We start from the raw sequence: 11,601 nt of genomic DNA, 5'->3' as shown, positions 1-11,601 counted from the left end.
ACTCTAGAAAGAGTGCAGAGGAGAGCAACAAAAATGATTAGGGGACTGGAGGCTAAAACATATGAAGAATGGTTGTAGGAACTGGGTATGTCTAGTCTAATGAAAAGAAGGACCAGGAGTGACATCAGTGGTGAGATTCAAATAATTTAACAACCGGTTCTCTGCCGTAATGATTTCTTCCAACAACCAGTTCACCAAACTGCTCAGAAAGTTAACGAACGGTTCTCCCGAACAGATGCAAACTGGTTGAATCCCACCACTAAGTGACATGATAGCAATGTTCCAATAACTCAGGGGCTGACTCAAAGAAGATGGAGTCAAGCTATTCTCCAAAGCACCTGAGGGCAGGACAAGAAGCAATGGGTGGAAACTAATCAAGGAGAGAAGCAACTTAGAACTAAGGAGATATTTCCTGACAGTTAGAACAATTAATCAGTGGAACAACTTTCCTCCAGAAGTTGTGGATGCTCCAATACTGGAAGTTTTAAAAAAGATGTTTGATAACCATTTTGGTGTAGAGTTTCCTGCCTAGGCAGGGGGTTGGACTAGAAGACCTCCAAGGTCCCTTCCAACTCTTATTCTATTATAAATAATTTTATTAAAATTAAGAAGGCTAAAATTGGGTATAGAAATCATCAAAATTTGAGAGCTCCACTGTCCTGATTTTATAGAAGTTTTCCCAGCATTAAAGTTGCCACAAGCAGGATTCATTAAAACATTTTTTAAATTAAAAACTTTATTATTTTATATTTTCATTACAATTCACAGTTTATACATGGTAAGACCACTTTTCTTACCATGTTGACATTCAGAACACTGTGCTGGGGGGCAATGGTGGTGATGGGGCCTTTTTCTTTGAAGAGCTTGGCCTGATATATATTTAATGGAACTTTACTGATCTGAGATGTACACTCTTGTTAACTCTTCACTGATTGCTATTTACACCTATAACTTAGATTTGTTAGGAAAAAAATGAAGCATTCATAAATTTAACATTCATAGTTTATACTGCTATTAATAATAATTAAAATGATACGGATATGTTATTTAATCCAATTGAAGTCCCATTTTGTATTAAATACTCAGAGCCAAGAGTGAAGGCCTCAAATAGCTCTGTCAGTGTAAGCTCCTGTGATTTCAGTGGAGTCTTGCACCTTAGTTATGCTTTGAGGATCAGGCTGCCTATTAATCTTTTAAGGGGTATTTATATACAGCCAGGTTTCAATAGAATAAAATGTTTAAAAACAATTTAAAAGACAAGCCATTGCATTCCATTCCATTATTTTAAATTTTGCATTCCTTCTGAATCTCATACACACACTTAGAAACAGAAGACACAAGAGGCTATAAAATTAAGTTGTTTTCTTTTAAAACAATCAAAGAAAGTCTAAGGATTGGTTTCAGATCTGCGTTATCAGCCTATTATAACCAACCAAGAACCACCTATTTAATTATACTCTGTGCTATTGATCAACTATTTCCATGTCTGCATTTGTCTTCAGATACCATCTACTGTATATCCTTGGTGTTGAAAGTCACAGTGATGCCAGTTTAAATTGCATTCCTACTTTTATTCCCAGCTGCAGTGGGTAAAAATGTAGGATGTAACATTCAAGGAAAGCAATCCAGCAGGCACGATCCCTGTGCTAAGTGAGCTTCTAACATGACACAGATAAAACAAACAGGGGGGGGAGGGGGAGGAAATGAATGCTTTTCTGCCAGCAGCACTGCATTTACTAGTAGCTGACCTGCTGCTGATTCAGGATTGGTCTGCATTCTTTATATGCAAAAGAATCTATTGCACCAAGATGTATCTCTTGTCAGATAATTTAAGAACACGCAACTGAAGATTTTTGGTACATGGTGCATGGCTACGAAAGGTTGAGTAGAGTTTAAATAATGAGACCTGACATGGATCCATAAATTCTACATATCAATTGAGTGTACATGTATTATCTGCACCTGAGTTTTTAAAAAAATTATAGGGGACACCTTTTGCAACCTTTATAATTGCAGTGCCTTTAAAGCTAGATTAGAAGTGGCATTTTGATGTCCTTGATTTGGCATATTTCTTAACGCTGGTATCCTTGGCTTCAGACATCCTTAAAACATGGTTGGGGGAGGGCAAGAGGAAATATAAACATGAGATATTGGACTCATGCAAGAACCAACAAACTAACAAAAACCCATATGAAAGATATAGAGGTTCTGTTTCTTTAAAAGATAAGGCACTGACAAAAATTTCTTAGGTAAAAGGCTGCATAAGATTTTCTTGCCATTTACATATAGATTGTAGTCCATGTATGGTCCTTTCTTAGGCGTGGCATGGTAGACCCTGAAAAGTTTAAGGACTGATCTCTCAAAGCTACATTGTTAACCTAAACCAGCATTATTCATTCTTAACGCCTTGCAGCACAACAGGAGAGATGAAGAAAAACAAAAACGAAAACCACTCTGGGCACCAATATATATATATATATAAAGGCATTGAACATTGCTTAGTTCAGCATTTGTCAATGACCAAAGTGCCATTCATCTTGTGTCTTTCAAGAAATATAATGATGACTCCATATTGTGGGTAGATTTCTGTTGGAACTCATGCATATGATTTTTAAAAAATGCTATTGGCATCGGTTATGGACAGAGGGAAAATAATCGGACCTACAAGGTAAGTCTAAACCATAGGTGGCTTCTTATTAAAAGATCAGGCTTCAAAGTCACTGCTACTTAATGTTCTCAATCACAGCAATTTCTTCCGCTGCACAGTGAGGAGTCAAGCCATTCATATAAATGCTATCTGCCTTTGTGAGGGCAGGCAAGATATCTTTCTCGCTGGTGAGGTGGTTGACAGACAAGGTTCTTTTGCAAGGAGTCAGATCTTGGCTGTGATTTACTGCCATTTCTGCAGAGAGCTTTCTTTTGATGGAGGTAGCCCGCTGGAACTTGTCATAGATCTCAACACTCAGGCGCCTCCGGGTTTCTTTGAACTCTGCGGTAACATTGGCTGTCCACTCCGCTGCATGAGCTCTGAACTCTCCCACCTAAGGAATCAGGTGGGAAGAAGGAAAGAGAGACCGTTAGTACTGCGTTGCATTTTTTTTTTATTTTAAAAAATGGTGTATGTGGATAAAGGTGCAAAAAAAGTAAAAAAAAGTGTTCAAAACCTGACAGCTACCCTTTCTAAGAGACCTTCTGTTCCTTGGCTATCTAATTAATCTCTATTTTGTTCCAATCCAAGGATTTAACCACCTCATTGCTCATCTAATAAAAAGGACACACATTGCAACATCTAAGATCTTTACCTCTAAAACATTTCGCAGCTCTTTTTATAATGCTACATAGGCCACTGAGGTGAAATTGCTTTTAAAAATTAAGGCTTGACAGCTGAGACAATCTCATTTGGACAGGAGAGCTGAATTCCCAGCAATCCAGAGTGCATGTTATGTGTTGTTACCAGGGGAGATGCCATGGTTATTTATGGATACCCTGGCTTGTGCATGTAATAATTCCTGTGAGAGGCAACATAGGCCTTTCTATATTTAGACGGAGAAGGCTTTTAAAAGAAAAATGTCAGCTGTCGCAGTTCTATTTTTAGGGCCATTTCCAACTGAGGATTAATGCAAGTGACAGTTTTAGTCAAGTCAGCAGAACAATTGCCAGTTTCTCCTTCCACTGCAGTATAACATTATAATGTGAAACTTACAATACACTAGAGTAAGAGGCTTCTTGGACATTAACATTTTCCAATCTGATGCATAAAGGGCTCAGAGGATGGATATGATGATATGAGATAAATATTTCTTTAACTAATTAAGTTCAGTGACATTATGGGATGATTTGCATTATGACATTGAAAGGAAGAACCAGCAGAATCTAAAAGACCCTCCACCCCCGAAAAAAAATTGAATGTGAAACTTTCTAAACCCCAAACTCTTAGGTAATACCCGGTTTCCCCCATCTTGTCAAGACAGAATGGTCTACTCAGCTGAAATCAGTCCTGGATAACCCTCTCCCCATAAATCTTTTTGTGTGACACACGTGGGTATTTTTGCACATACAGGTAGCCCTTGCTTACTGACTGCCTCATTTAATGACCATGCAACACTACAAAAGTGCAAAAAAACCAACTTGGTGACCAACTCTCATATTGTCTTTCACAATGACATGATGACCATTCACACACTTCACCACTGGCTTCCAACAAGCAGAGTTAATGGAGTGCACAGAAATAAAATTGTAAGTCAGAGTCACCTGATGTCTCACTTTATGATTGCAATGATTCCTTTAATGACCAAAGGGAAATGACATCACAAGCCTGTTGCAGCCATGTGATTAGCTATCAAGTTGACAATCCCAACTGTGGTAATTATACAAGGATTACTTGTATTCACGTGTGGAAATGTATATCTATACACATACCGCATCCAAAAGTTATATGCCAAAGCATGCCAAAAATAGCACAAAAAATAATTATTATTCATTGAAAATAATTTTCTATAAAATAAGGTAGTCCTTTTATAAAACAGATTCCTCTTTATGTATATGAACTGTTCCCTTGCCCACTGAAGTGGTACCTATTTATCTACTTATATTTGCATGCTTTTGAACTGCCTGGTTGGTAGGAGCTGGAGCAGGCAACGAGAGCTCACCCCATTGCATGGCGCTCAAGTCTTGAACTCAGGCTGTCAGCTTTCTGGCTGACAAATTCAGTGTCTTTAATTGCTGAGCTAGTGTCCTCATAACACCTACACACATACAGCCCAAAGTCCCCAAACATCCTGGTGGAAAAAAGAGCAAGCAAGAGCTCAATCCCATTCCAATATTTTCATCCTTCTTTGTCCCCAAATCAAAACTCATCTATCATTGCAGAGTTATCATTAATCAATTTAATGAAGAGAAGGGCTAGGAGTGATATGATAGCAATGTTCCAATATCTAAAGGGCTGCCAGAAAGAAGAAGGGTCAACCTGTTCTTCAAAACAAGGCAGGACAAGAAACAATGAATAGAAACTATTTAAGGAGAGAATCAACCTAGAACTAAGGAGAAATTCCTGACAGTTGGAACAATTTATCAGTGGAACAATATGCCTCCAGCCGTTGTGGGTGCTCCAATATTGGGGGTTTTAAAGAAAAGATTGGACAACCATCTGTCTAAAATGCTACAGGGTTTCCTGCAGGGGGTTGGACTAGAAGACCTCCAAGGTCCCTTCCAACTCTGTTATTCTGTTAACTCTAACTGGAGCCATGAATTGGCAGCCATATAAATTAGAAAAATTAATTATCCAAGATCCTGGAGACCTATTTTCTTCAGTGAGGTGTTTTGATTCAATTACCAGGGTTTCATATTCTTATTTTCAACAAAACAAAGTACCTCTTCAAAAACATGTGTAGCCCACATGTTTCCATCAGCTCCAATTTTCATGGCTTACTACATTCAGAAAAAAGTGATAGATTGTTATCTGAATTATTTCCAAGTGAATATTTTTATAAAAAATAGAAACACTTAAATAAATTAATGTAACCATAAAATAGTCAATCATTGACAAGCAAATAGATACCAAATGTGCACAGCCTTTTTTGTTAATTAAGTGACATGGATTAAGAAGCATTTGTTATTAAAAGACTACCTCATTTGGTTCAAAAACCAAAACCAATAGAAACATATTATGGAAATATTGCTTTTCCATACTAAATCAAAATAATAGAAACTGATTAATTCTAATTAATTTATTTTCATTATACCACAAATGTTTACTCTACTTATTTATGCACATGAATTGTTTTCAAAACTGGTTTCTTTTTTTTTAACCATATCCCATTTTATGGAGTGCTTCATTCACAGAATATGATGAAAGACTCTCCTCCCTTCCTCCTTGCTGACCATAATTTCTGGATTTTGTTGCCCAGTATTAAAAAGTTCTTGTACTGGAGCTTTAGCCACCTTGTCCAAGTAAGTTAATCAAAATGATTAAGTGCACAGTAAAAATGTAAGATAGCTTATGAGGCAAAGATGAGCAACCCAATCATATAACAAAAATTAAAAATTCTGTCCCTATCCCTATAGGTAGTATGTGTCTTTCTCAATCTTGGGCCCTCTACTGGAGTCTGCCAATTTGAGGGATTTGAGCAGTATCTCAGCTGTTCCTAGCACTAAACTCTTCTGGACAGAGAGCTCTGAAGTTGTTCCTGGAATCTGCTAAAACCTTTCTCCCAAATACTCCTACCACTACTGGAAATATTTCGGCCTTTACTTTCCAGACTCTCTTTAGTTCCACCTTCAGACCCTGGTACTTCTCCAGATTTTTATACTCCTTTCTGATAGTGCTGTCACTTGGCAGCTCTACATCTACCACCACTGCTGTCTTCTGGTCCTTGTCTCGTTGTATCCTACCCTGATGTCTGCCTGATTAGCCAGTATCTGCTTTTCTGGTCTGGAAATCCCACAAGATCTTAACCCTTTTATTCTCCACAACCTTCTGTGGAATCCCCTACCTGAACCTGGGAGAATGTAGTTTATAAACTGTGCAGAAGTTCCTGTACACAATGTGTGATGACCCGGGGCATGGCACAAAGGCAATGCAGTCAAATAAGCAAGAAGAGTCCCTTTATTATCTCCAACATTGCCCCCAATGTCCAGGTTACCTTCTGCTGGAGAAAAACTCTCCCAGGAACAGCCTTTAACTGGACAAAATTCAGTCCAAAACAAGGTACATACAGACTGTAACTAAAAGTCCAAACAAACCAAGCTGCAGTAATTAACTTGACAGGACAGGAGAAGGACTTTGAGACTTGAAAGCATGGCAAAACTCACACAGTTGGGAAGATGCTAGGAACACAGATAAGCTAAATATACCAGGTGATACCAGATAAATTTACGATTTGTTCCCAACAGCTTGCTGTGCGCAGCTTCCTCTTTTATACATTCTGTTCCCAGCTGCAGCTAATGAAGGGAATCAGGGCCCTTTGCTCTCCCGTAAGCCACGCAACTCACGTTGCTCCCTTCTCCATTCCTCTCTGCGTGCCCTAGGATGAAGACGGGGTGGACCTGGGTCTTCCTCTGAATTCCCTCTCCCTTGCTTCACCTCTTCCCTCCTCTGCCTAGCAAGACTTTGCCCTTCCCCCGTTTCTTCCACAGCTAACGGAACCACACTCCCACTCCCTGTCAGCTGTTTGGCCTCCCCCTCCGAATCAGATTCCGACAGGGGCACAACACAATGCCAACTACCTGGTTGTGCCTTTCAATATATGATGTTCCTACCTGCATGTTACAACCTGCCACTACGTGTCCCTGAGGCCTCTCTGCATAGTCTGTACCTTGGATCCTCTCTAGTGCAATCGACCCCAGCAGAAATGGTCTGGTATATAGTGCCTGTTCTTGTGTTGCTATGATCTGTGCCTCAGGGCTGTCTTTTAACCCAGCCATTTCCAGCTCCTGGTAGGATTTTCCATGTTAGGCATCTCAGCTACTTGTAATAATGTCTGCTTTTCTATTTACAGAATAACAGAGTTAGAAGGGAACTTGGAAGTCTTGTAGTCTGACTTCTTACTTTCTAACTTCCTAGACGAGCAGAAAATCTTTCCACCATTCCAAAAATGACTATCCAATCTCTTCTCAAAAACCTACAGTGATGGCGCCTACATCTCACCAATTAGTTCTCTGGATATGCATAAACAATTAAACTATTCCAAAAGTAGCATCCAAATTATGACAAATTAATTATGACAAATTGTTTTATCACAATGGGTCTCTGTAGTCTATGTAATAATAGTTTGGAAATAAAATTCTCCATAACTCTTTTAACGTTACCCTAGATGCATTTAAATAGAAACAATTCATAAAGCCTATATAAGTAATGTAAAATTAATGTAAGAAACAGTAAGATTGTTTTTGGAAGAGTGATTATGTATCAGATTGAGAACAGACCTATATATAGTAGTATCATTCTTTTCTGCTATATCAGAACACTATTTATAATAATAATGGTCCAGATAGATTCTCTGGACTTTCAGTAATTCTGTGTCCTAAAATGCACTACAAGGAAATGTTACATTTTCATAATGCAGCTCGCTTTCCCATGGATTGCTAAAGACAGAAGCTCAAAAGGCTACAAATGGAGAACGAAATAATTTTCAGACTGCCAGAGCATATAAGAAACAAACTATTGTAATTTAATTCTTCTTCCTATTATAAAACCTTTAGTGCCTGTTCAGCCTTCTTTTGTCCTTGAGGTATGACATTTTTCAAGCTACATTCAATTTTAATCTTAATTTGTAGCCTGGCAGTAACTCAGTAACTGATGCAGCATGATTGAAATACCCGTCCTTTATGTAACTGAAATTGCAACTCCAATAGTGTGCTTCAAAACTCCTCTTTTTTGTTGTGTTTTAAACAGTAATAATATTGTTTGTGCCTGCACATTATTATTTCTGCATAATGAGTGCATTCCAGAATTGCACGAGAGGGAACTTTCAGCTCCTCTTCTCCCACTTGTAGCTTTTATACTCTTAAAATGATTTGGCAGCTTAGAGAACCATCTGGAGCAAGTATACATGGAGGGCTGCAGTGGGAGGGCAAACAGTCTCCTCTCAATTCAATTCATCAGCATAAACTGGTTTTGATTATAACAGACTGGATCTCCCCATTTGTGAACATATTCTATCAATTACATTTTTGCTACTAAGAGCAGAAAAAAATGGGTCAAATGTTGTATATTTTAATAAACAACCATTCCAAGCATCTAGGAACCGATCTACAAACTGTTAATTATCCTGTAAGTGATATGGTTTAATGCAGGGGTGGGATTCAAAATTTTTAACAACCGGTTCTCTGGGCGTGGCTTGGTGGTCATGTGATTGGGTGGACGTGGCTTGGTGGTCATGTTATTGGCTGAGTGTGGCCAACTCAATATCACTCACATCGAGGCACGCATCTCCTCGCCTGGCCTCTCATGACTGTGGGGATGCTGCAACAGTTGTAATTGTGACAAATGGTCATAAGTCACTTTTTTCAGTGCCATTGTAACTTTGAATGGTCACTCCACACAAGCAAAGTAGCAGCAAAGGAGGGGGAAAAAACTCCAGAGAAGTACCTAAGACAGGAAGTCTAGTCCTTCCAAGAATGTAACAAGGGTTAACGGAGAGGCAGTTTCTGTAAGCAACACCAGAATGTTTCCATCCTTGCCTTCCTTACAGGATTCTTCTAACAACCGGTTCTCCTAACTGCTTAGAATATTAACAACCGGTTCTAGCGAATAGGTGCAAACTGGTAGAATCCCACCCCTGGTTTAATGTACTGACAGTTTCAAGTACTTTGACTACAGAAGATTCAGTATTGTTAGAGAGTGGGAGTTCCCTATTGTTACAGCACTTTTTGTAAAATAGTCTTCTTAGGTAATCCTCAACATACAACAGTTCATTTAGTGACCATTCAAAGTTACAACGGCATTGAAAAAAGTGACTTATGACTGTTTTTCACATTTACAACTATTGCATTATCCCCAAGTCACGTGATCAAAATTCAGATACTTGGCCTCTGGTTCATATTTACAATGGTTGTAGGTTCTGGAGTCAAGTCATCCCTTTTTGTAACTTTCTGTTAAGCCAAGTCAACGGGGAAGCCAGCTGCACTTAACAACTGTGTTACTAACTTAACAACTGCAGTGATTCACTTAACAACCATGGCAGGAAAGGTTGTACAAAGGGGCAAAACTTACTTAACAAATGTTTCACTTAGCAACTGAAATTTTGAGCTCAATTGTGATTGGAAGTCAAGGACTACCTATACAATTAATCAAAAATAAAGACAGTGCCCTCTCTTGCCCTTTCTCCTAGGCTTCCAGAAATTTATAAAAACTTAGCTTTGGTCCCAGGCCTGGACGTAATATATTATTGTATTTTTGAAGTCCTGTTTTGTTTAATTTGCATTGATTTTAAGTTCATTTTTGGGGTTCTCTCTGCATTTTTTGTGTTTTATCTCTTTTTTATGGATTTTTAATTTGGGGGGTTCTGTACACTACCCCGACTACATTGGAGTAGGGCAGCTATAACAAATCTGATGAACAGATAAATATTAACAAACTAAGCCTCATGAATATGTGATCTGAATAATAAGCATTATTTAATAGATACCACATAGTTTAACAGATCTATATAGAATTCTTAATAAAATAGAATAGAATAGAATAGAATAGAATAGAATAGAATAGAATAGAATAGAATAGAATAGAATAGAATAGAATAGAATTCTTTATTGGCCAAGTGTGATTGGACACACAAGGAATTTGTCTTGGTGCAAATGCTCTCAGTATTTATAGTATAGTATAGACAGTATAGACAGAATGGAATGAGTAATAGATGTTTACTTCAATGTTCCCACAGGAAGTACGCAAATTATTTTTCATTTAGTTGTTCATTATACAAAATTATATATCCTTATACCCGTGTTGGTGAACCTATGCCACACGTGCCAGATGTGGCACGCAGAACCATTTCCCCTGGCATGCAAGAGGTTGCCCGGAAGAGCCCCACTGTGCATGCATGCATGCCACCGCCCTACAGCTGATTGTCGGATATCTGGCGTGCATGCGCAGGGGGTGTGTGTGTGTGCGGGAGATGTAGAAGATTCACTCAAATACCCAGGCTAGTATTTTAAAAAATATAACTTAAATGAATTACAACTAGATCTAATTTAGTAGCTTGATCTTTTTTGTCAGCTGTTTAAAAGTAAAACTTCTCATTATCCTCCTGAGACTACATCAAGCTAACTAGAAAGAATATTTGTATCACATTAGTCAGGCAGAAGACTAGAATAGAGTGTGTGCTGCCTTTACTTTCCAGAATATTTTTTTTCAATATCTTGGGGACTGCTGAGTGTGCTTCTATTTCAAAAACAGATGACTCAGATGGAGTCACTAGAAAGCAGGGTTCTTGTGCCAACTGGATACTTGGCTAACAAAGTTGTTCCACTCTTGTTTTGTAGAGGAATTTCTTCAAGTTGAAAATATAATATTCTTAGTGACCTTTAATAAGTTTCTGATCTTTATTTTCTCCAACTCCCTGTCCCCAGTGCATTTAAGTGAGGGTGAATACCCGAGGAACCAAATTTAGAAAGCTCTATGGTTTATAATCCATCTAAATGAGTATGAAGTTTTATAATGATTGACGCTCATTATGCTTTTGGAGCCTAAATCACATGGATGACTCCAGGCAGAATGTGTACCTGTATCCCTCAGCTATCCCCATAAACAAATATATTCCTGTGATATAGAACAGTGGTCGCCAACCGGTGGGCCAGGACCATTGGTGGTCCGTGAGAAAATTTTGGTGATCTGTAGAGAAATGTCCCCTCCCCCCCCCCAAAGGAATTAATCCAGGCTGCTAGGGAACACAAGGCTGCACCACCCACATGGCCTGCCAACCTGCTGGCCCCCACCCTTCGGCCGAGCACAAACCTTGAGGAGAGCCACGTGAGCTGGAACTAGAAGGTAAGACCAACGGTGGGGGAGGGAAATCCGCCCCAGATAGCTTGCTGACATTGGATGGGAAAGTCGGTCCCATATTCCAGAGCTGCAGCAGTCACAAGACTGGCCCTTTGGTCATCCCA

The 11,601-nt window shown here is 38.9% G+C and overlaps 1 protein-coding gene across 2 annotated transcripts in view; it reads right to left on the bottom strand.

Moving 5' to 3' along the window:
• Positions 1-769: 769 nt before the first annotated feature.
• KCNK2 (potassium two pore domain channel subfamily K member 2) overlaps positions 770-11,601 on the bottom strand; it is an 83,993-nt gene continuing 73,161 nt past the window's right edge. For both annotated transcript variants that reach the window (XM_087963868.1, XM_026680360.2), the window contains exon 7: positions 770-3,041. In XM_087963868.1, coding sequence (XP_087819994.1) covers positions 2,724-3,041 — 318 coding nt within the window. In that variant the 3' untranslated portion in view covers positions 770-2,723. The remainder of the gene's footprint in view (positions 3,042-11,601) is intronic.

The sequence above is a fragment of the Notechis scutatus genome, chromosome 1, assembly GCF_049901735.1.
Source record: "Notechis scutatus isolate UNSWTSFEM ecotype Mainland chromosome 1, rNotScu1.2, whole genome shotgun sequence".
Classification (NCBI taxonomy): Eukaryota; Metazoa; Chordata; class Lepidosauria; order Squamata; family Elapidae; genus Notechis; species Notechis scutatus.
Note: the sequence above shows the minus strand (reverse complement) of the source record. Positions and strands in the feature narration are given on the sequence as shown.